Raw genomic sequence first — 25373 nt, 5'->3', positions numbered from 1 at the left:
CCACTAGCCATGTATGACTTTTATTACTAAGTTTTATGAAGTTAAAAAAGAGAAAATATTAATGCTGTTTTCAGCTCCAGACTCGCATATCTAACCAGCTGCTGAAACATCTCAGATGTATGCAAAACATGCAAACTCTCCTGACAGAACTGAGAGTGTCCCCTTAAAGCTGACCTTGCCTGCCACATCCTACTTAATGAACAGCACTACCGTCACCTCATCTGAGCCAGGAGCTCAGAGGTCGTCAGATATATCTTCTGCCTCCATCTATGCCCAATTCATCACTCAACCTGCCGATTTCCCTAAGTCCACCCTTGGATTTCCTTCTCTACCGCTGCCCCCAATGCCATCCAGCCCCTTCACTCTGCTCTGCAGGGAGGACATCAGACCGGCTGCCTGTACCAATGACAAAGCACACTCCTGACACCACCAGCCTCAGCTTAGTCCCACCTCCATCTGGCTGCTTGTCCTGCCTCTTTCCGGACACCCCTGCTCAGCAGCTTTCTCATGCCAGTGGCCTTACGAAGTCCTGCTTTCTTCCCAGGAATGTTCCTTCTGCTCCATCCCTGACCTGAGTAGTCTCATCTATGCTTCAGAGCTCAGCTTGAGGCTCCTGTCTTTGGGAAGCCTTCCCTGAGCTCCCCACTAAGATGTGGGCCCAGGTATCAGTGGCTAGAGCACTCAGAGCCCGAGGATAGGCCTGTCTGTGTTCATCTGATTCACCTCCTTCTGTGCAGAATTGAGTTTGATACCAATAACAATTTCTGCTTTTGTTCTTTATGTATCCAGTGTCTGGAACTTGGCGGGCACTCCACAAATACTTGTTGAATAAATGAGTAAATGAATATAAAGCATAATAGTTAAGAAAGTATAAACACCAATTCCTGTGAGACAGCTGCTTACCTTGAACACTGCAGATGGAGTTGACAGGTGTGGCAGAGTCCAGACTGTCAAGCATCACTGGATCAGGCAGTTCACAGGAACTTGCACCAGAGACCATACTCAAAAGGGGTTTCTGAAGCAAGACAACAGTCCGTTCAGCACAAACAATCCGACCTGCCGACAGAGACACTTCAGGTTACTGAAGCCTTGAAGAAAAAGTGAATTGTGCTCATAATGGCAATCTCCTTTGCTACCCCTTGAGTCATGCAGGTGAAGGTGTAGTTATGGGACTGTGTCCAGCAGCACATGCATTGTGTGTACACATTCCCAAACCCCGTGAGCTAAGCTAAAGAAGCACTCAAAAGTGAGATTCAAGTCAATCCACAAACGGTAAATTATGTGGTATGTGAATTATGACTCAATAAAAATTTAAAAAGATAGCTTAGACAGGATTTTAGTGTGATCCCTGGAAAAAGGGGCTGGCTGATCTAAGTATATGCATTTACAATATTCTAGCTTTTGGTTTGTTTGTGGATTCTGCAGCAGTACAGGGTGCCACCAGAAGACAATTCTGGAGTGAGCAACAGCCATCTCCATGGAGCTGGTTCTGCCCAGGTAGCCGCTACAGGGTCAGTGAAAGCTGGAGGCTGGTACATGGGCCATGTCTGTGATGGGCTCCGTGAAGGTGCCGGCAGCGTCCAAGCAACATGGAGGCATCCAGAGGCCACAAGGGCTATTCTATGGGCACCGATCAGTCGCCCCTGCATCAAAGCTGTGGAGAAGCAAGCACACCCTGGTCACGGAGAGCATCCTTGAAGAAGAGGCTGTGAGGGGCAGCCCCAGCGAGTGCCTCCAGGACCTCAGAGCCCAGCACACACAAGGGGGCCACATAGACAAGCAGGGTTTTGGGGAGCTTGGGGTCACTCTCCTCTGGCGTTTGCAGAGTGACATCGGTTACCAGCAGCCAGATCTCCCTTTGCTCCAGAAGAAGCAGACTCTTCAGCTATAATTTGAAGACACAATAAAGATTATTATATCAAAAAATGTTTTAAAAGCACTTAAAAGCAAAAGTTATACATATACTAACAATTTAAGATATTATTTCAAAAACACTTTAAAACATACACTAGATTTTGCACATTTTGGTCACTAACCCCATGTGCCCTGGGTGCCTCCACTTTGCACCTGGTTAAAGGCTGCCTTGATTGGGAACAGGCCACCCTTCCCTGGCAGCATTCCATCTGTCCGCCGACATCCTCAGGCTGAATCCATTGTTCTTTTCCTCCTGATCCTCTGCTCATATACTTACAATGTTAATCACAACATTGTTTCCTGTCTAGTACATACATACTATTCTTTCTGGGCAGTTGTAAGTTTCTTGAGGGTTAGGAACAGATCTTACTTGCCCTCAGACTTTGTACAGGGCCTTGGTATAAAGCTGGTGTCACATATTTGTTGCATCTGCAACAGGTTTTATTATTTTCTTTTCTTCTTTCCTTCTATATTTTTTCATCTTTTTCTTATCTTCCAAACTTGTAATGCCTTTTCAATTTCCATTAAACTGGTATTCTGCCCCTTCCTTTTGGTCAGGGCTTAGGACTCAGTAGACGCAAATGGGGCCAAAGATGGTCAGCAGGGCCAGGGCCTGAGGATGTGGCTAGTTGGAGGTTCAGCTGGTGTTGCTGGCACAGTGTGGTCAGGCTGAGGATTCCACATGGCTGGTTAACAGGACTGGGCAGAGAAGGTCACTTGTGTGGTGCGTAGCTGAGGGTTGGGGTGAAGGAGGTGGCCTACATTGTCAGGAGGTTGATTACATACAGGAAATACGAATAAGTAATATTGAGGAAACTGAAGCCAAGCTTCTTGCTGTTGGAGAAGGGAGTTATACATATAGAAATAGGAAAACTTAGAATAAATTCTGTGGTAATGCTCTAGAGTTGGAAGTATTGGTATGAAATCATGATTTTAGATAGATAGAAATATAGAAGTAGATACAGTTGTGTATGTGTGTATGTGGATGAATATACACACACATTTCCTTCCTCTGTCCACTGAGATGGCATAGAGGCAATTATATCCCAATAGCAGGAAGCCCACCTAGAACCCGGATCTTGGCTTCTAAATACCATTCTTAACCAGGCACAATGGCATAAGCACTCAGGAGGCTGAGGTGAGAGGATTGCTTGAGCTCAGGAGTTTGAGGCTGTGGTGCACCAAGATCATGCCTGTGAATAGCCACTGCATTTCAGCTTAGTAAACATAGCAAGATGCCATCTCTGAAAAACTGAAACTAAAACTAAAAAAAACCAAAAACAAAAAAACCATTATCCATTAAAATCAACTAGAACTTCTTGAAAAGATGGCTGATTCCAGAGCACAGATAGCAAAAGATTAATCATGACATATCTTTCTGTGTCAGAAAATAAGGAGATACTCAAAGAATGATGGGCATGTGTCCAAAGGACACAGGAGCCAGCTTAAATATTGTAAAATTGAGCATCCAAATGAATACAGTAATAGACATAACTTGCTGAATAAAAGATGAATTCATTGGTCCATAAATATTTAATAAGTGGGCTGGGCACAGTGGCTCACGCCTGTAATCCCAGCAACTTGGGAGGCTGAGGTGGGAGGATTACCTGAGCCCAGGAGTTTGAGACCTGGCTCTATATAGTGAGACCCCATCTCTACAAAAAATAAAATAAAGCTGGGTGTGGTGGCAAGTACCTGTAGTCCTAGCTACTTGGGAGGCTGAGGTAGGAGAATTGTTTGGGCCCAAGAGGTCAATGTTGCAGTGAGCTGTGATTGTACCACTGCACTACAGCCTAGATGACAGAGCAAGACCGCCTTCTCAAAGAAAAAAAAAAAATTAAAAAAATTAGTGGGCCAAGCATGGTGGCTCACGCCTGCAATCCCAGCACTTTGGGAGGCCGAGGCAGGCGGATTACCTGAGGTTGGGAGCTGAAGACCTGCCTGACCAACATGGAGAAACCCTGTCTCTACTAAAAACACAAAATTAGCCAGGTGTGGTGGGGCATGGCTGTAATCCCAGCTACTCAGGAGGCTGAGGAAGGCTGCTTGAACCCGGGAGGCAGAGGTTGTGGTGAGCTGAGATTGCACCATTGCACTCCAGCCTGGGCAACAAGAGCGAAACTCCGTCTCAAAAAAAAAGAAAAAAAAAAATTGGTGAATATTTCAGGAAGGGCAAAGATTTCTATAAGGTTATCTGAGGGTGGGAGTTCTGACAACCTTCAAAGATTTTAGATGCTCTTTGTAAATATTCTGGATTTGGCCAGTGGTCTCTCTTTCAATCTATTAATGAACCAAAATGTTCTACTCTCCTTTGAAATTAACTATGAAATTATCTCTAGTACTGGGGTTATGAACAAAGTCAGTAACAATAACAGTCATCTGGAAAAAGACATCAGTAACTAATTAAAGCAGTACTACCAGGGAAGGTAGATAGTCGGTGCCAAGATGGCCGAATAGGAACAGCTCCAGCCTCCAGCTCCCAGTGTGAGCGACACAGAAGATGGGTGATTTCTGCATTTCCAACTGAGGTACCGGGTTCATCTCACTGGGGCGTGTCGGCCAGTGGGTGCAGGACAGTGGGCATAGCCCAACGAGTGAGAGTCGTAGCAGGGTGAGGCACTGCCTCACCCGGGAAGCACAAGGGAGAAAGGAATTCCCTTTACTAGCCAAGGGAAACCGTGAAACACAACACCTGGAAAATTGGGTCACTCACACCCTAATACTGCACTTTACCAAGTGTCTTAGCAAACAGCACACCAGGAGATTATATCCTGCGCCTGGCTGGGAGGGTCCCACACCCATGGAGCCTCCCTCACTGCTAGCACAGCAGTCTGAGATCGAACTGCAAGGCAGCAGCGAGGCTGGGTGAGGGGCGCCCGCCATTGCTAAGGCTTAAGTAGGTAAAGAAAGAGGCTGGGAAGCTTGAACTTGGTGGAGCCCACCGCAGCTCAAGGAGGCCTGCCCGCCTCTGTAGACTCCCCTTCTGGGGACAGGGCATAGCTAAACAAAAGGCAGCAGAAACCTCTGCAGATGTAAATGTCCCTCTCTGACAGCTCTGAAGAGAGCAGAAGTTCTCCCAGCACAGAGTTTGAGATCTGAGAACGGACAGACTGCCTGCTCAAGTGGGTCCCTGACCCCTGAGTAGCCTAACTGGGAGACATCCCTCACTAGGGGCAGACTGACACCCCACACCTCCCATGGCCAGGTACACCTCTGAGACAAAGCTTCCAGAGGAACAATCAGACAGCAACATTTGCTGTTCAGCAATATTCACTCTTCTGCAGCCTCCGCTGCTGATACCCAGGCAAACAGGGTCTGGGATGGACCTCGAGCAAACTCCAACAGACCTGCAGCTGAGGGTCCTGACTGTTAGAAGGAAAAATAGTAAACAGAAAGGACATCCACACCAAAACCCCATCTGTACGTCACCATCATCAAAGACCAAAGGTAGATAAAACCACAAAGATGGGGAAAAAGCAGTGCAGAAAAGCTGGAAATTCTAAAAATCAGAGGGCCTCTCCCCTCCAAAGGAACGCAGCTCCTCACCAGCAATGGAACAAAGCTGGATGGAGAATGACTTTGACAAGTTGAGAGAAGGCTTCAGTCCATCAAACTTCTCAGAGCTAAAGGAGGAATTACGAACCCAGCGCAAAGAAACTAAAAACCTTGAAAAAAGATTTGACAAATGCCTAACTAGAATAACCAATGTAGAGAAATCCTTAAACGACCTGATAGAGATGAAAACCATGACATGCGAACTACGTGACAAATGCACAAGCTTCAGTAACTGACTCAATCAACTGGAAGAAAGGGTATCAGTGACTGAAGATCAAAAGAATGAAATGAAGCGAGAAGAGAAGTTTAGAGAAAAAAGAGTAAAAAGAAATGAACAAAAACTCCAAGAAATATGGGACTATGTGAAAACACCAAACTACATCTGATTGTTGTACCTGAAAGTGACAGGGAGAATGGAACCAAGTCGGAAAACACTCTGCAGGATATTATCCAGGAGAACTTCCCCAACCTAGGAAGGCAGGCCAACATTCAAAATCGGGAAATACAGAGAACACCACAAAGATACTCCTCGAGAAGAACAACTCCAACACACATAATTATCAGATTCACGAAAGCTGAAATGAAGGAAAAAATGTTAAGGGCAGCCAGAGAGAAAGGTCGGGTTACCCACAAAGGGAAGCCCATCAGACTAACAGCGGATCTCTCGGCAGAAACTCTACAAGTCAGAAGAGAGTGGGGGCCAATATTCAACATGCTTAAAGAAATGAATTTTCAACCCAGAATTTCATATCCAGCCAAACTAAGTTTCATAAGCAAAGGAGGAATAAAATCCTTTACAGACGAGCAAATGCTGAGAGATTTTGTCACCACCAGGCCTGCCCTACAAGAGCTGCTGAGGGAAGCACTAAACATGGAAAGGAACGACCAGTACCAGCCACTGCAAAAACATGCCAAAATGTAAAGACCATCAATGCTAGGAAGAAACTGCATCAACTAATGAGCAAAATAACCAGCTAACATCATAATGACAGGATCAAGCTCACACATCACAATGTTAACCTTAAAGATAAATGGGCTTTTAGCTCCAATTAAAAGACACAGACTGGTAAATTGGATAAAGAGTCAAGACCCATCAGTTTGCTGTATTCAGGAGACCCATCTCACATCCTCCAGGGATGGAGGAAGATCTACCAAGCAAATGGAGAACAAAAAAAGCAGGGTTGCAATCCTGGTCTCTGATAAAACAGACTTTAAACCACCAAAGATCAAAAGAGACAAAGAAGGCCATTACATAATGGTAAAGGGATCAATTCATCAGGAAGAGCTAACTATCCTAAATATATATGCACCCAATATAGGAGCACCCAGATTCATAAAGCAAGTCCTTAGAGACTTACAAAGAGACTTGGACTCCCATACAATAATAATGGGAGACTTTTAACACCCCACTGTCAACATTAGACAGATCAACGAGACAGAAAGTCAAGAGGGATATCCAGGAATTGAACTCAGCTCTGCACCAAGTGGACCTATTAAACATCTACAGAACTCTCCACCCCATATCAACAGAACATACATTCTTCACAGCACCACATCGCACTTATTCCAAAATTGACCACATAGTTGGAAGTAAAGCACTCCTCAGCAAATGTGCAACAACAGAAATTTTAACAAACTGTCTCTCAGACCACAGTGCAATCAAACTAGAACTCAGGACTAAGAAACTCAATCAAAACCGCTCAACGACATGGAAACTGAACAACCTGCTGCTGAACGACTACTGGGTACATAACGAGATGAAGGCAGAAATAAAGATGTTCTTTGAAACCAATGAGAACAAAGATACAACACACCAGAATCTCTGGGACACATTTAAAGCAGTGTGTAGAGGGAAATTTATAGCACTAAATGCCCACAAGAGAAAGTAGGAAAGACCTAAAATGGACACTTTAACTTCACAATTAAAAGAACTAGAGAAGCAAGAGCAAACACATTCAAAAGCTAGAAGAAGGCAAGAAATAACTAAGATCAGAGCAGAACTGAAGGAGATAGAGACAAAAAACCCTCCAAAAAATCAACAAATCTAGGAGCTGGTTTTTTCAAAAGATCAACAAAATTGATAGACCGCTAGCAAGACTAACAAAGAAGAAAAGAGAGAAGAATCAAATAGATGCAATAAAAAATGCACCGACCCCACAGAAATACAAACTACCATCAGAGAATACTATAAACATCTCTACGCAAATAAACTAGACAACCTAGAAGAAATTGATAATTTCCTGGACATTTACACTCTCCCAAGACTAAACCAGGAAGAAGCTGAATCCCTGAATAGACCAATAGCAGGCTCTGAAATTGGCAATAATTAATAGCCTACCAACCAAAAAATGTCCAGGACCAGACGGATTCACAGCCAAATTCTACCAGAGGTACAAGGAGGAGCTGGTACCATTCCTTCTGAAACTATTCCAATCAATAGAAAAAGAGGGAATCCTCCCTAACTCATTTTACGAGGCCAACATCATCCTGATACCAAAGCCTGACAGAGATACAACAAAAAAAGAGAATTTTAGACCAATATCCCTGATGAACATCAATGCAAAAATCCTCAATAAAATACTGGCAAACCGAATCCAGCAGCACATCAAAAAGCTCATCCACGACCATCAAGTTGGCTTCATCCCTGGGATGCAAGGCTGCTTCAATATACAGAAATCAATAAACGTAATCCAGCATATAAACAGAACTAAAGACAAAAACCACATGGTTATCTCAATAGATGCAGAAAAGACCTTTGACAAAATTCAACAGCCCTTCATGCTAAAAACTCCCAGTAAATTCAGTATTGATGGAACGTACCTCAAAATAATAAGAGCTATTTATGACAAACCCACAGCCAATATCATACTGAATGAGCAAAAACTGGAAGCATTCCCTTTGAAAACTGGCAAAAGACAAGGATGCCCTCTCTCACCACTCCTATTCAACATAGTGTTGGAAGTTCTGGCTAGGGCAGTCAGGCAAGAGAAAGAAATAAAGGGTATTCACTTAGGAAAAGAAGAAGTCAAATTGTCCCTGTTTGCAGATGACATGATTGTATATTTAGAAAACCCCTCTCAGCCCAAAATCTCCTTAAGCTGATAAGCAACTTCAACAAAGTCTCAGGATACAAAATCAAGGTGCAAAAATCACAAGCATTCTTATACACCAGTAACAGACAAACAGAGAGCCACATCATGAATGGACTCTCATTCACAATAGCTTCAAAGAGAATAAAATACCTAGGAATCCAACTTACAAGGGATGTAAAGGACCTCTTCAAGGAGAACTACAAACCACTGCTCAGTGAAATAAAAGAGGACACAAACAAATGGAAGAATATACCATGCTCATGGATAGGAAGAATCAATATTGTGAAAATGGCCATACTGCCCAAGGTAATTTACAGATTCAATGCCATCCCCATCAAGCTACCAATGACTTTCTTCACAGAATTGGAAAAAACTGATTTAAAGTTCATATGGAACCAAAAAAGACCGCGCATTGCCAAGACAATCCTAAGCCAAAAGAACAAAGCTGGAGGCATCACGCTACCTGACTTCAAACTATACTACAAGGCTACAGTAACCAAAACAGCATGGTACTGGTACCAAAACAGAGATACAGACCAATGGAACAGAACAGAGCCCTCAGAAATAATACCACACATCTACAGCCATCTGATCTTTGACAGACCTGACAAAAACAAGAAATAGGGAAAGGATCCCCTATTTAATAAATGGTGCTGGGAAAATTGGCTAGCCATAAGTAGAAAGCTGAAACTGGATCCTTTCCTTACTCCTATAAGAAAATTAATTCAAGATGGATTAGAGACTTAAATGTTAGACCTAATACCATAAAAACCCTAGAAGAAAACCTAGGTAATACCATTCAGGACATAGGCATGGGCAAGGATTTCATGTCCAAAACACCAAAAGCAATGGCAACAAAAGTCAAAATTGACAAATGGGATCTAATTAAACTAAAGAGCTTCTGCACAGCAAAAGAAACTACTATCAGAGTGAACAGGCAACCTACCGAATGGGAGAACATTTTTGCAATCTACTCATCTGACAAAGGGCTAATATCCAGAACCTATAAAGAACTCAATCAGATTTACAAGAAAAAAACAAACAACCCCATCAAAAAGTGGGCAAAGGATATGAACAGACACTTCTCAAAAGAAGACATGCATACAGCCAACAGACACATGAAAAAATGCTCATCATCACTTGCCATCAGAGAAATGCAAATCAAAACCACAATGAGATACCATCTCACACCAGTTAGAATGGCAATCATTAAATAATCAGGAAACAGGTGCTGGAGAGGATGTGGAGAAATAGGAACACTTTTATACTGTTGGTGGGACTGTAAACTAGTGCAACCATTGTGGAAAACAGTGTGGCGATTCCTCAAGGATCTAGAACTAGAAATACCATTTGACCCAGCCATCCCATTACTGGGGATATACCCAAAGCATTATAAGTCATGCTGCTATAAAGACACATGCACACGTATGTTTATTGCGGCACTATTCACAGTAGCAAAGACTAGGAATCAACCCAAATGTCCATCTGTGACAGACTGGATTAAGAAAATGTGGCACATATACACCATGGAATACTATGCAGCCATAAAAAAGGACGAGTTCTTTTCCTTTGTAGGGACGTGGATGCAGCTGGAAACCATCACTCTCAGGAAACTATCGCAAGAACAGAAAACCAAACATCACATGTTCTCACTCATAGGTGGGAATTGAACAATGAGAACACCTGGACACAGGAAGGGGAACATCACACACTGGGGCCTGTTGTGGGGTTGGGGGAGCGGGGAGGAATAGCATTAGGAGATATACCTAATGTAAATGACGAGTTAATGGGTGCAGCACACCAACATGGCACATGTATACATATGTAACAAACCTGCACGTTGTGCACATGTACCTTAGAACATAAAGTATAATAAAAAAAATAGTGGGAAGGTGTAAGAGTTTAATCTACAATTACTTAATACAGTACAACAAAAAGGTATCAATGGCTTTATATTACTTTTTATCGCAGCTTATTATTTCCTTTATATTGACTAGATGTTATGTGAAACTTCTGAATAAGAGGCTGAAGACATTCAGGGGAGTAGTAAGTGTGGCAATTGTTAGCCATTTCTATTATTATTAACCATTAAGCATAAGCAGTGATTTTAAAGGAGAAATGAAATAAAGAGAATGCACTTATGAGTTGAAGCCAAGTGTGGGGCCCAACATATAAACTTCTTTTTTCTTCCAGTCAGATCTATTCACTGAGGTTCTTTTCAACCAGTTGTTGTTTTCACTAAATTTAATATCCCTTTATTTTTTCTTACAACCAGTGAGCAGGGAATAATCAATTACTTTGCATCAGGAGTTTGCAACAAAAACAAAATGTGTTGATCCAAGTGATGCTTGAAGTGGTAGAAAGATTAGGAAAACTATTTTCTAAATGCAGGCCACCTACTTTACCTCAATTCTGACTGTTGTTCTTATGCATTTTTTTCATTTAATAAAGTTATTTATTGAATACGTTCTCTGAGTCAGATATGTCAATTCTTGTGTCACCTAGAGGGATTTGTGTACCACATACCCATTTTTCTTCATTTTGTCTTATTCTTCTTGGGCTTAATAAAAACAAAAGCTTTGATGGGGAAAATGGAGTATGATAACACTGGAAATGTAGATGGTCACTCAGAGATATTTACAGAATCAAAATTCTGGTGTCTCAAGTTGGATAATGACTCCTTAATACATAAGGTGATATTAGAGTCTGGATGACTGCATGAGCCTTTCCGCCATTTAGTGTTATGTGAAATTTTCATCAATGTAACTTCATACATATTGAGACAGTATTGATTTCTAACATGAGTTTGTATTTATCTTGCAGCTGAGATTTTGGAGTGCAATACTTTTTCTGCTACTGATCTGCTAATTTAAAGAATGCTTGCTTTCTTTTAGCCAATTTTAGAAAATGTTAAAAATATTTAAGAGTTTTTTTTTTTTTTTTTTTTTTTCTCAGACAGGGTCTCACTCTGTCCCCCAGGCTGGAGTGCATGGCGCAATTTCAGCTCACTGCAACGCCTGCCTCCTGGGCTCAAGCAATTCTGCCTTAGCCTCCCAAGTAACTGGGACTACAGGAGCACAGCACCACACCCGGCTAATTTTTGTATTTCTTGCAGAGATGGGAATTTTCTATTTTGGCCAGGCTGGTCTTGAACTCCTGAGCTCAAGCAATCCACCTGCCTCAGCCTCCCAAACTGCTGGGATTACAGGAATGAGCCACAGTGCCTGGCCTTATTTAAGAGTTCTTATTGATAATTCTACTAGTATAGTATTAGTTTGAATTAAGCATTTAAAAAACATACCATGAAAGTTTATTTTTCTAGTTATTGTATATATAATAGTACATTCTCTTGTTGCAATCAGATTGCAAAGCTGATTATTCTTTTCTGTAACCTTTTAATAGAGGTTAAAGGTTACAACCTCTAACCTTTAACCTCAATGTGGTGAAACCCCATCTCTACTAAAAATATAAAAATTAGCTAGGCCTGATGGTGCACGCCTGTAATCCCAGATCCTCTGGAGGCTGAGGCATGAGAATTGCTTGAACCCAGTAGGCGGAGGTTGCAGTGTGCTGAGATCATACCACTGCACTCCAGCCTGAGTGATAGAGCATCTCAAAAAAAAAAAAAAAAAAATTGGTGAATATTTCAGGAAGGGCAAAGATTTCTGTAAGATTATCTGAGGTTGGAAGTTCTGACAATGTCCAAAAATTTTAGATGCTTTTGTAAATACTCTGGATTTGGCCAGTGGTCTCTCTTTCAATCTATTATTATACCAAAATGTTCTAATCTCCTTTGAAATTAACTACAAAATTATCTCTACTATTGGGGTTATGAACAAAGTCAGTAACAATAAAATCATCTGGAAAAAGACATCAGTAACTAATTAAAGCAGTACTACCACTACATTGCTAAAAGTTTATTAAAAATAGATTTCTTCTCTGTCCGGGCAGGGTGGCTCAGGCCTGTAATCCCAGCACTTTGGAAGGCCGAGGCGGGCAGATCACTTGAGGTCAGGAGTTTGAGACCAGCCTGGCCAACATGGTAAAACCCCATCTCCACTAAAAATACAAAAATTAGGCTGGGCGCCATGGCTTACACCTGTAATGCCAGCACTTTAGGAGGCAGAGGTGGGTGAATCACCTGAGGTCAGGAGTTTGAGACCAGCCTGGCCAACACTGTGAAACCCTGTCTCTACTAAAAATACAAAAATTAGCCAGCGTGGTGGTGCGTGTCTGTAATTCCAGCTACTTGGGAGGCGGATACAGGAGAATTGCTTGAACCTGGGAGGTGGAGGTTGCAGTGAGCCAAGGTCGCGCCACTACACTCCAACCTGGGCGACACAGAGAGACTCCGTCTCAAAAAACAAACAAAAATTAGCTGGGTGTAGTGGCAGATGCCTGTAATCCCAGCTACTCGAGAGGCTGAGGTAAGAAAATCTCTTGAACCTGGGAGGCAGAGGTTGCAGTGAGCCAAGATTGCGCCATTGCATTCCAACCTGGGCAACAGAGTGAGACTCTGTCTCAAAAAAAAAAATAAAAATAAATAAATAAATAAATAAACAAAAAATAAAAAGTCTTCTTATTCGTAATTGCCAAAACCCGGAAGCAACCACAATGTCCTTCAGTAGGTGAATGAATAACTAAACTGAACTATGTGGTACATCCAGAAAATGGAACATTATTCAGTGCTCAAAAGGAAACGGGCTATCTAGCCATGAAAAGTCATATTAAATGCATATTATTAAGTGAAAGAAGTCCATCTGAAAGGCTACAGATTGTAAGATGCCAACTTTATACAACATTCCGAAAAGGCAAAACTATGGAGATGGTAAAAATAAGAATGTTTGCCAGGGATTTGTGGGGAGGGGGAATAAACAGATGGAGCATAGGTTTTTAGCTCCATATGATACTATGATGGTAGATACATGTCATCACATATTTGTGCAAACCCATAAAATCACACCACCAAGAGTGAACCCTTATGTAAACTGTGAACTCTGGGTGAGTATGATGTATCAATGCAGGTTGATTAGTTGTAAGCAATGTGCCACCCTGGTAGGGATGTTGATAATGGGGAGGCTGTGCATGTGTGGGAGTAGAAAGTGTATGGAAAAATCTCTGTACCTTCCTCTCAATTTTGTTGTGAACCTAAAACTGCTCTAAAAGAAAAAACTCTAATAAAAATATTTATAGCCCTATGTAATCAGGAAAAGTTTTTTTTTTTTTTTTTTTTTTTTTTGAGATGGAGTCTCACTCTGTTGCCTAGGCTGGAGTGTAGTGGCACAATCTCAGCTCACTGCAACCTCCTCCTCCTGGGTTCAAGTGATTCTCCAGCCTCAGCCTCCTGGGCAGCTGGGATTACAGGCACCTGCCATCGTGCCCAGCTAATTTTTGTATTTTTGTAGAGATGGAGTTTTATCATAGTGGCCAGGCTGGTCTTGAACTCCTGACCTCAGCTGATCCACCTGCCTCAGCCTCCCAAAGTGCTGGGATTACAGGCATAAGCCACCACGCCCACCCCAGGAGAAGTATTTAAGCATAGATGATATAGACACCTATAATGCTAGTAATTAGGCAAAAATATTACCAATACAAATTTATCAGGAAAAAATAGATCTCTCCCACAAAAATATGCCCAATTAATTTTTGACAAAGGTGTAACAGCAATTTAATGGAGGAAGGATGATCTATCAACAAATGGTGCTGGAATGAATGGATATCCAAAGGTGAAAAAATTAACCTTGACCTAAACCATGCACCTTATACAAAACCCAACTCCAAATGCATCATGGACTTGGAAGGTAAAGTGTAAAATTAAATTTTCTAGAAAAGAACACAAAAGAATAACTTTGGGACTGATGATAGGCAAAGAGACTTGATTTCTCTTAGACTTGACAACAAAACTGTGATCTGTAAGAGAAAAATTTGGTAAATCTGACTGTATCAAAATTAAAAACTTCTACTATGTTAAAAAATCATTAAAAGGGTGAAAATACAATTTAGAAATCCTGAGAAAATATTTGCCAATCCTGTATCTGACAAAGGTTTTGTATTTAGAAAATAGAAATAACTTTAAAGACTCAACAATAAACCAACAAACAAGCAATCCAATTAGACAATGGGCAAAAGATGTGAACAGGCATTTTACCAAAGAGGACATATAGATAGCAAGTAAAAACATGAAAAGATGTTCAACATTATTAGTCCTTTGGATGAATCTCTAGATAATGCTGTTAGCCAACACCTTATATTTCTTTAATGAATTTTTTTCTGTTTTTAGACAGTCTCACTCTGTCACCCAGGCTGGAGTGCAATGGAGCGATCTTGGCTCACTTCAGCCTCTGCCTCTCCTGCCTCAGCCTCCTGAGTAGCTGGGACTACAGGCGTGCACCACCATACCCAGCTAATTTTTTGTAGTTTTAGTAGAGATGGGGTTTCACCATGTTGGATAGGCTGATCTCCAATTCCTGACCTCAGATGATCTACCTGCCTCAGCCTCCCAAAGTGCTGGTATTACAGGTGTGAGCCACAGCACCAGGCCGAGAAAACAATTTAAATAGAGACGGAGCCTCACTATGTTGGCCAAGGTGGTCTCGGGCTCCTGGCCTCAAGTGATCCTCCTGCCTCAACCTCCCAAAGTGCTGAGATTACAGGTGTGAGCCACTGTGCCGGGCCACTGCTAACACCTTGATTTTAGACTTCTGGCCTCCAGAAGTGTGAGAGAATACATTTCTATTGTTTTAAGCTATCTAGTTTTTGGAACTTTATATGATAATCCTAGGAAACTAATACAGATATATATTGCATGGTTCTAGTTATGTAACAACCATAAAACAACATAATTATAATGACAGAGAACATGTGAGTGGTTGCCAGGGGTAGGGATGAAAAAACGATCGACGTGGCTACAAAGGGCAACACGGGAATCGGTGGTGATGGCACAGCAGAGGATTCTGACTGCAGTGACGGTGATGCAAGGCTGTACATGTGACAAAACTGCACAGAAGCGCAAGCACACAAACACACAGAGTGCACACATGGATGCTGAAACCTGAATGTGCTCCATGGATTGTGCCTGTGTCAGTTTCTTGTTTTTTTGTTGTTGTTGTTGTTGAGACGGAGTCTCACTCTGTTGCCCAGACTGGAGTGCAGTGGCGTGATCTCGGCTCACTGCAAGCTCCGCCTCCCAGGTTCACGCCATTCTCCTGCCTCAGCCTCCCAAGTAGCTGGGACAACAGGCGCTTGCCACCGTGCACAGCTAATTTTTTTGTATTTTTAGTGGAGACAGGGTTTCCACTAAAAGTTAGCCAGGACCATTAGCCAGGATGGTCTCGATCTCCTGACCTTGTGATCTGCCCACCTTGGCCTCCCAAAGTGCTGGGATTACAGGCGTGAGCCACTGCGCCCAGCTGGTTTTGGTTTTTACTGTGGTTACTGTGGGTGTGGGGTATTAACATGGGGGTGGAGGGGTGCACCAGACCCCCCGGTATATTTCTTTGCAATCTACTGTGAAACTATAATCATTACAAAATAAAAGTTAAATATGAAAACTATCTTTTTCATCTTCATGACTTAGTCTTTAGTGTAATATAAATACAACTGAATCTGGTTCTTTTTCTTTTTTTTTTTTTGAGACAAGGTCTTACTCTGTCACCTAGGCTGGAGTGCAGTGGTGCAATCACAGCTCACTGCAGCAAACTCCTGGGCTCACGGGATCCTCCCACATCAGCCTCCCAAGTAGCTGAGATGATAGGCATGCAGCACCATGCCTGGCTAATTTTTTATTTTTTTGTAGAGATGGGGTTGTGCTTTGTTGCCCAGGCTGGTCTGGAACTCCTAGCCTCAAGAGATCCTCTAGCCTCAGCCTCCCAAAGTGCTAGGATAACAGGTGTGAGCCACCACACCTAGTCTAGGTCTGTTTTTATGGCTCGAGTTCCAGCAGTGACTCATGGTGCCATTCTGAAAGTCAACTCTCACTGCCAAGGATGCAGGCCACTGGCTTAACTACGGACTGGCCCCAGGACTCAGCTTATTTCAATTCCTTCTTGAGACAGCTGGTTTCTGGTGATTGTCTTACAAAAGCAGACTACAGGAGACAGATAGAATTTCAGTGGATCATGGAACCTGTTCCATTGGGTTCCAAGTCTTTGACTGTGTTGTGGCTATAGGACCACTGATCCTTAGGCACACATGCCCACTGGAAGTCATGCTCACTGAAAGCTGCACTTGCACTGGTGGGAGCCTGTTTTTTGGATAGGAGGTGATTAACATATCTTCTCTACCTCCCTGAAGGAGGACTCCTTCACAAGGCAAGGTGGATGACCTGCTTCACTCTTGGTCTTTCTTTGCCCCAGAGTTCCCCTCCAACTGGCTTTGGTGCAAGCATTTTGACACCTGCTTTCTTTACTTTCAACCTCAGTCTCAGCCAGAGGGCCATGGGCAGGAGTGTGAGCTGCAACTGCCACGTGGCTGCTATGAGGACAGCATTCTCCCTGTGGGTGAATGGCACCTTCACAGAGAGCCACCGCCTGGCCCATGACCCAGAAGAGCAGGAATGTGCCAGATGCCAAGGGCATCCCCACACACACTGACCCTTCTCAAGGTGAGCAGAGGAACGTGAAGGCAGTCTTAGGTCTCCTCAGGCTTGGAAAGTATGAGACATAGTACGTGCTCTGCCTCGTCCTTGCTGGGAGCCCTATCCTCGTATCTGCTGAGCTGGACACTGGGGTGCTCACAGGGAGTACCACTGAGGGACTCATGTCAGTCATTCTCTAATTCTTCATGAGAGGCACTGATCAGCTGTCAAATGATGAAAAGGGGAACAGATGAAGAGAAAACAAAGGAAAAAGGGTATTTCAAAACTCCTAAATTCATCCTAGAACAATCCAATATGGTGAGAGAATGTCACACCCATTTGACAGACAAGGACATGAGACAATGCAGTGAAGTACCTGCACAAGCTCAGCCAGCATGTGGTTGGGGGTAGGGGTGTGTTGCGTCCCTGCTCCACCCCCAGGGCTCCAGGTAACTGAAGGATTGTGGAGTCAGGAAGCACCATGGGACACTGGGCTGAGTAAGAGTTAGGAAACCCACGCCAGGCTCCACCAGGGTTTGGTTGTGTGTATCAGAGACAGCAGATACCAGGCCTAGCCTTGGTCTTCTCCACTTGGAATTAAGAACAGTGACACTATAGCTGCTGAGATAAAATGATACATACACGAGCATGGTTGGAAAATCTGAAAAATCTCTCACAGAAATTAAAGGTGAAGTATTGATAATAAAAAATAAAGAGCTGGCCGGGCACGGTGGCTCAAGCCTGTAATCCCAGCACTTTGGGAGGCCGAGACGGGCGGATCACGAGGTCAGGAGATCGAGACCATCCTGGCTAACACGGTGAAACCCCGTCTCTACTAAAAATACAAAAAAACTAGCTGGGCGAGGTGGCGGGCGCCTTTAGTCCCAGCTGCTCAGGAGGCTGAGGCAGGAGAATGGCGTGAACCCGGGAGGCAGAGCTTGCAGTGAGCTGAGATCCGGCCACTGCACTCCAGTCCGGCGACAGAGCAAGACTCCGCCTCAAAAAAAAAATAAAAATAAAAAAAAATAAAGAGCTAAATGTGGTTCATTTATATTCAAAACTCAGCCCTCTGATTTCCTTTCTGTGGGCAACACTCTATGCGCTGGCAAGCACTAGCTAATCCACAGGTTAAGCTGCAGAAACACACACACACTTTCTGCAGAGAAGGAAAGGAAAGGCAATTGACAGTTACTAGCATATCACCTAAAGCACACTCCTTACATCTGAAATGTAAAAATTAAATTGAGATAAAGCCTTAAAGTTCTTTCATATGATGATCATATGTATCAGCGCTGTGTTCTTGCGCAGCACCTACGGCATCCTTAGGTAACAAGCTTGCACCCTAATCGGTGGCTGTCAGTAGATGGCCCTCCCTTGTCTCCTCTCCCTGACACATACCACACTGCACATTCAGTACAACCTACAGGATGCCAGGAGACACAAGGGTTGTTTTTTTTTTCTGCGTCACAGTTCCTGTGCCCTCCAGCCATGCTCAGCACCTGAAGAACGTGAGCAAACCAAGGCCTGTGGGCTAATCCAGCCCGCCCCCTGCTTATGTGTGGCCTGTAAGCTAAGCATGGTTTTTATATTTATTCAAAGTTGTTACATTTTTAAATGGTTAAAAAACCATAAGAATATTTTGTGACAAGTAAAAATTAAGTTAAATTCAAATTTTGGTGTCTGTAAATAAAGATTTCTGAAACACAGCCCTGCTCATTCATTTGTGAATGACAACATGGCTGCTTTTGCACTGCAAGGTGGAGCTGAGTAGTTGCTATGAAAACCATACAACCCAAGAAGCCTAAAATATTGACTATCTGGCTCTTTACAGAAACAGTCTGCCCACTACTCCTGATGCAGATGGAAGAGGAGCTGATTTAACATGCTTGTGGTAACAATGATTTAATGATACTCGTATATATGCAACTCATCAAGAACTTGACTAGAAGTTAAGAAACATATTCTTTTAGTCACTCTCTTGTTCTTCCACTGTCTAAGAATGTTCAGAGAAATGCAAAGAATTTGTTCAAAATAAATGCACAACAGAAAATAACTCTGGATAACTTAAGCAGAAGAGAAAGGCTCCAAAACCAGGCAGCTGAATTGGGTTGTATGCAAGCATGAATGCTTTGTAGAGATTCATAACAAGCATGTAAGAGGAAATGGCACAAGGTCTGGGTGTACTTTAGCATATTTCATCAGCAAAAAGAAAAGTGAGGGGTGTGAGTGTCAGATCTTGATAACCAGGCATAGTATGATTAGAAGATAGCCCCTGGTCCACCCCCACCACTGTCCCCTGACTCAAGGTGCACTGGGGCACCTGGCCGAGGTTGCTGGCTGAGGTGCCAGCCTCCTGCCCTCCCTTGAGATGCCTTGCTAGGCAATTCCTGGGTATTCTGGCCTGGCTGGTAGCTGGTGATCCACTGACGGCCCAGGTGAGTGCAGGCATCTGGGGCCTGGTTTGCTCCACTTATACACACCCTCAAGGAGGCAATGTGTGGGGCACTCACTCTCTCCTGCACCATGGCAGATGCACCCAGTGCACATTGCCTATGAGTGGATAAGAGTTTAACAAATAGGATGTTCTCAATCCCTCTTGGATGATTAGATATACATGGATATTCCTCCATAAGGTAAGGGCCAGCAGAGGTTTCTTGCAGAATGTAGTCCATGCATTCAAACTGGCAAGCAGGTCTCCTTCCCTCCTCTACTCCTAGCTGATTGACAGCAAGCTCCTCTAGGCCGCTGCACCCTAGAATAGCCCGAGGCCTCATAGGGACCACGGAGGTGGTATGGGAGGGCTTTCAGTTTCGAAGGCTCTAAAAGTTCCCAGAAGTAGCTGAGCTCAATCCTGAGATTACCATTTCCACCACATAAATGAAGTTTCTGCATCTCTTTCCTTTCTTCAACCTGCCTAAGTGTCAGGAAAGAATGAAAATTACTGGGTTGAGAAGCTTTGGGGACAGGGTTGTACCTGGGTGTCTTATACCCCAGTGCTTAGCACAGTGGCTGGTAGTCTGCACCTGTAAAAGAAATGGATTTACTACCACTTCAGTATACGGGTCATACTTAACTGGACTTTAAAAACGCTCTTCTGTTTTGGCAATCTATTAATTTCCAAAGGAGATTGCCCTTTAACAAACCTCTAACACCGTGTGTGTGTGTGTGTGTGTGTGTGTGTGTGTGTGTGAGAGAGAGAGAGAGAGAGAGAGAGAAAGGGAGAGAGAGAGAGAGGCTGAGAGATTGAGAGACAGACTGAGATACTGAGACAGATTATTACCTGTGGTCTTTGGTAAATCACCCTGGCATAGAAACTGCAACGGGTACCAAGATTATTCATCTGGAAAGGAATTAGAAAAGGTTGGCAGCATTACACAAAGCACACAGACACAGCTAATACCTAAATAACTTGTTAGAAACAAAAACATTACCTGGATAATGTCTCTTAAGCAGCGGGCAACTGGAGGCTGGTAAAGCTTATAAATGGGGTCTCCGTCAATTATATCAATTTGTCCCAGATTTGGATGAGCTGTGAGGATGTAACATAAGGCTGGTGGAGGCAGATGAGTTTTTACCTGTTTACATGAGGCAAAACCAGAAGGTGAATGTATTGTTAAAAGACTCAAGCACATGATTAAAATCTCCTCTTTAATATATACATACTCGCTTACAGATGCATCCTCTCTCTGGAATGCTATACAAGGAATGGATTGCATTGTTTACTTCTGGGACCAAGTATAAGAACTTCCATACTTATGAACCTATTAATTCAAGATTTCATTTCAGAAATCTTTCAGGTTATACTGAAAATATCATCTAGAAATTACTTCCCCTTAAGTAATCTAGAAATGGCTTTTTTTTTTGTTTTTTGAGACAGAGTTTTGCTCTTGTTGGCTGGATTGCAATGGCGCCATCTCGGCTCACTGCAACCTCCGCCTCCTGGGTTCAAGTGATTCTTCTGCCTCAGCCTCCCGGGTAGCTGGGATTGCAGCCAAGCGCCACAATGCCTAGGTAATTTTGTATTTTCAGTAGAGACGGGGTTTCTCCATGTTGGTCAGGCTGGTCTCAAACTCTCGACCTCAGGTGATCCGCCTGGCTCGGCCTCCCAAATGCTGGGATTACAGGCATGAGCCACCGTGTGTTTTGACAACTACTATGCTGTTTGGCACAGTACAGGGTCACAGACTTAGCACTACTAAGATGTCAGCCACAACCTAAGGAAGACAGCCTCAGTTGTTTTGGGAGCTCTGGCCCAAAGCAGCAGCTGGTTAACCTGCTGGAAAAGGTTCAGGAGGGAGAGGAGGGAACACTTTTCATCCATTTTGCTTCTTCTGAGACACTATCATAGACAAGCAGTGCAATGGAAGTTCCTGGCTACCCAGGATGTTGTACGAATGTCTATGGATTGTATTGAGTTCCTGCTCCAATTGGTAACTGAATGTTGGTTCTATGAGTGACTAGAAGTTCGTGGGAAAAATTCTATATGTTTGCTTTAGTATGAGGCTGAGACCCCAATTGCTCCAACAGTATATAAGGGTTGTGGTTTACGCATTCATCATAAGTTAACTTCAAGAAAATGTTGTGCAGCACAGTAGGGAAGGCAGCCAGAGCTTGGTCTCCAGGGACCTGAATCCCAATCCTGGCTCATATTCATGCGTCACCACAAAGGAACTGGCTGCACGGGGGCTCCTTGTTGCCACTGGAGTGGGGGACATAGACCATGTGGGTGGCAGTGATGATGCCTGGCTTAGCACTTGGCATGGAGTAGTCCGCAACTGGGGAAGTTTTTCCAGTGCTAGGCTTACCTCTTCACAGGGCTGGTCACGGCCAGGTGTTTTCAGAGGTATCGCTGGGGGCCATAGGGTGTCAATCAAACTAAAAATCCCCGCTGTCCTGGAACAAGGAAAGTTAACAGTATTAATCATCAGACATCCCTTACTGAGTACTAGGCCAGTGAGCTGGTGGAATGCTTAACAGCCTCTGATGCCTAAGGCCATGGAACTACAATTCGAGATGTGTGGCAATTCAGATGGGGAAGAAAGAAGGCACACAGACAGATGGACAGACACTGTGAGAAACCAACTGCACAACAGGAACTTGCTTACTAAATTAGGATCCATCCACACAGTGAAATATTATACAGTCACTGAAATGGTTACAAAGAAAATATTTATGGACATGGAAACACATTTGTGATACCCTGCTAAGAAAAAAGCAGGCAACAAATTAACTCTCTCACTCTGTGTGTGTGTGTGTGTGTGTGTGTGTATGTGTATCTATGCATGCATCTATATATATATGTTAAGCCAAAGGAAAAGACTGAAGCCTATAAGAATGTTTTTAGTGGTTATCTGAGTAGAGTTTGGAGGTGATATTTACTTTCTTCCTTTGGATTGGGTATTTTGTATATTTTCCCCAAACAGATATGTATTACATGTAAGAAAAGTTATCTGAGCTGGGTGTGGTGGCTCACGCCTACATCCCAGCACTTTGGGAGGCTGAGGTGGATGGCTCACCTGAGGTCAGCAGTTCGGGACCAGCCTGGCCAACACGGTGAAACCCTGTCTCTACTAAAAATACAAAAATTAGCCAGGCATGGTGGCAGATGCCTATAATCCCAGCTACTCGGGAGGCTGAGGCAGGAGAATCTCTTGAACCTGGTAGGCGGAGGTTGCAGTGAGCCGAGATCACGTCATTGCACTACAGCTAGGCAACAAGAGCCAAATTCCGTCACACACACAAAAAAGAAAAGTTATCTGAAGTAAAATATATAGAAGGACACAAAAGGACAACACTGTTATGATTTCAGTTATATGGTTCTCACCTTAGATCTGATTGCACTTCCGAGCCCTGGCTCTAACCTTTACCTGAGCCCCTTGTTAACAGAGATGGGAAACAGCAGGGCTCCTGGAGTCAAGAAACCCATCTTGCTTAAGCTCTGCCTTTCATACACTGTGAGACCTTGAGAAAATGCTTGGATCTTACATCAGCCCTTCTGGGAAACTGGGGGTTGCTGTTGGCATTATTGCAAGGAGTAAAGGAAGTAAAGAACATATGTGCAGCACCTACTAGGGTTTCTATACTCAGAGTGAGTATCCAACACATGATGATATTACTATAGTTACCAGTATTGTCATTGCTAAAGCCATAAACTTTTATGCTGTTTTTTGCTCAAAAATCTGCCCAGTTTAAGACAGAATTTTAATCCTAGTGTTACTCTGTGAAGAAACCGAGTAAAATTAGGGTATGATAAAAGATGAGTGTAAAAAAAGGTCTTTATACAGTATAGAAAAATAAACAACCCTTTCCAGATAGTGACAGAGTGCTTATCAATTTTCCTAAAATTTTGGAGTTTCCCAAAAAGTGTTCTGTGAAGTGTAACCCATGAGAACAGAACTCCCTGCCTGTTGCTGTGTGGTGCATCTGTGGCTGGCAGGACCCTAACACGCTACAGTGGGACTGGACATGGCAGAGGGCCTGGAGAGCTCCGTGTAAAAGGCACCTGTGGCATACTGTTTTAAACTAAAGCTTCTCCCATTTATAACCATGAAACCCTTTTTGGTGTCATCACTAACAATGTCCTGAGAAACTAGTGTTCCCTTGGAATTCTCTTTGAGAAATGCTGTTCGAGAAGCACACAGCCATAGGAAAGTTCTATTTGAATTTAATGACTTTTATTTAGAGGATGGTACCAGCTAATTAAAAAAGTTTAGATATATTATACATTTATACTTAATGCACGATGCTTAGCTGAAGAATGGCTATGAGTTAAATAAAATGCTTAGTCTCATAAAAAATCAGCTTCTCCACTGTTTTTAAAAACTATTTTTAAAATAGATAATGGTTTGGATGGCCACTGTTGCCTTGTGAAGCAGAGTTGTCTGAGGCCAGCTAACACATTCAAATGACTCCCGCTTCTGCTGGGCATAGACTTGGTGCAGAAACTCACTTTTGGCACAGTTAAAAAGTGTATTGTTCCTCCCACTGCAATTCATTCTTTACTATTCATTTGGTTACACAGGAAACATTCTTTTAAAAAAGTGATCCTTTAAAAATGTTTAAGAAACAAACAGTCTGACAGGGGAGTGGCTACCATAAGTCTGTCTTTTCAAAAATTAATAAACATTTTTTATTTAAAAAGTTTAAAATGTAAAGTAAATGTTTAGAGAAAAAGGGGACATACAGATTAATTCATTATACTTATGATTTGATAACATCATTATGTTGGAATAAATTTCTTGGGGTATACCTTAATTTATAGATTGGATAAAATGAGTCTGTAGACAAATTTTGGTCATTAATCTGTGACAACAAAAGTCTGTGGAGCAGACAAGGAGAGAAGCAGGGCCAGCTGTCCTACCCACCAGGTCCCCAGTTTGGCAGGCTCTGCAGTGGTCAGCAGCTCTCCCAGCAGCTCCCACAAGACTCCCAGAGAGCATGGGTGGAGGTCAACTCAGCTACCCATCACTGAAGGGAGAGCCATGTTTCCCATCACACTCAGTCACAGTTCATCTGACCTCTAAAAATCGGCTGTATTTGAAGAGCAGCGAGAAGAGGGCTGGGGAGTGGTGCAGAACATGCGAAGGAAGGTGACAGCATGGCACATGGCACAGGCAGGGAACGGGGACAGCCTGGGAGCCTCCTCTGTGCACTCACTTGGGGGCTGCGGCAGACCCACCTGCATGCACAGGCTGTAGAACACGCAGCTGCTCCTGGAGGCGGGAGGAGGGAGGTAGGAGGCCTGGCGGGACCCAATAAGAGCTTTCCTAAAGTCATGCTCAGGAACCTGAAAGACTTTCAGCGCTATGTTTTTATTATAGTAACCAGTGTACTTTTTAAGTGGAAAGATATCAAGATCTATACACATGTTAAAGTTATATCTACCAAGTTATACTTAAAATGGTTGAAATTGTAAATTTTATAGTACGTTATTTTACCATAATGAAAATTATATTTAACAGAAAAATAAATACTAAGTGTTTTTTATTTTCTTTTTCTTTTTTAACAGGGTCTCTTGCTCTGTAATACAGGCTGGAGTGGCACAATCATGGCTCACTGAGGCCAACCCTAAGACTGTTTTCGAGTCTTCCACATTCTTTAAAGCAAGGCCAACCTGACATGTGACTAGTCAATGAAGTGTAACAGGCACTTTCTAAGAACATGTTCTCACTTATAAAAAAGCCCTTGGAGACACCCCTCAAGAGAGACAGAGTAAGGATGGGGGCACCACATCATTT

The 25373-nt window shown here is 43.0% G+C and overlaps 1 protein-coding gene across 9 annotated transcripts in view; it reads right to left on the bottom strand.

Moving 5' to 3' along the window:
* Positions 1–25373, bottom strand: part of LOC113219520 (DNA repair-scaffolding protein) — a 457358-nt gene that overhangs the window by 15593 nt on the left and 416392 nt on the right. For all 9 annotated transcript variants that reach the window (XM_026456190.2, XM_026456189.1, XM_026456192.1 and 6 more), the window contains 5 exons: positions 21942–22029; positions 20568–20711; positions 20417–20476; positions 1675–1885; positions 904–1056 (listed from right to left, as the gene is read on the bottom strand). In XM_026456190.2, coding sequence (XP_026311975.1) covers positions 904–1056; positions 1675–1885; positions 20417–20476; positions 20568–20711; positions 21942–22029 — 656 coding nt within the window. The remainder of the gene's footprint in view (positions 1–903; positions 1057–1674; positions 1886–20416; positions 20477–20567; positions 20712–21941; positions 22030–25373) is intronic.

The sequence above is a fragment of the Piliocolobus tephrosceles genome, chromosome 7 (assembly GCF_002776525.5).
Source record: "Piliocolobus tephrosceles isolate RC106 chromosome 7, ASM277652v3, whole genome shotgun sequence".
NCBI lineage: Eukaryota > Metazoa > Chordata > Mammalia > Primates > Cercopithecidae > Piliocolobus > Piliocolobus tephrosceles.
The sequence above is the reverse complement of the archived record's forward strand: the minus strand, read 5'-3'. Positions and strand labels throughout refer to the sequence as shown.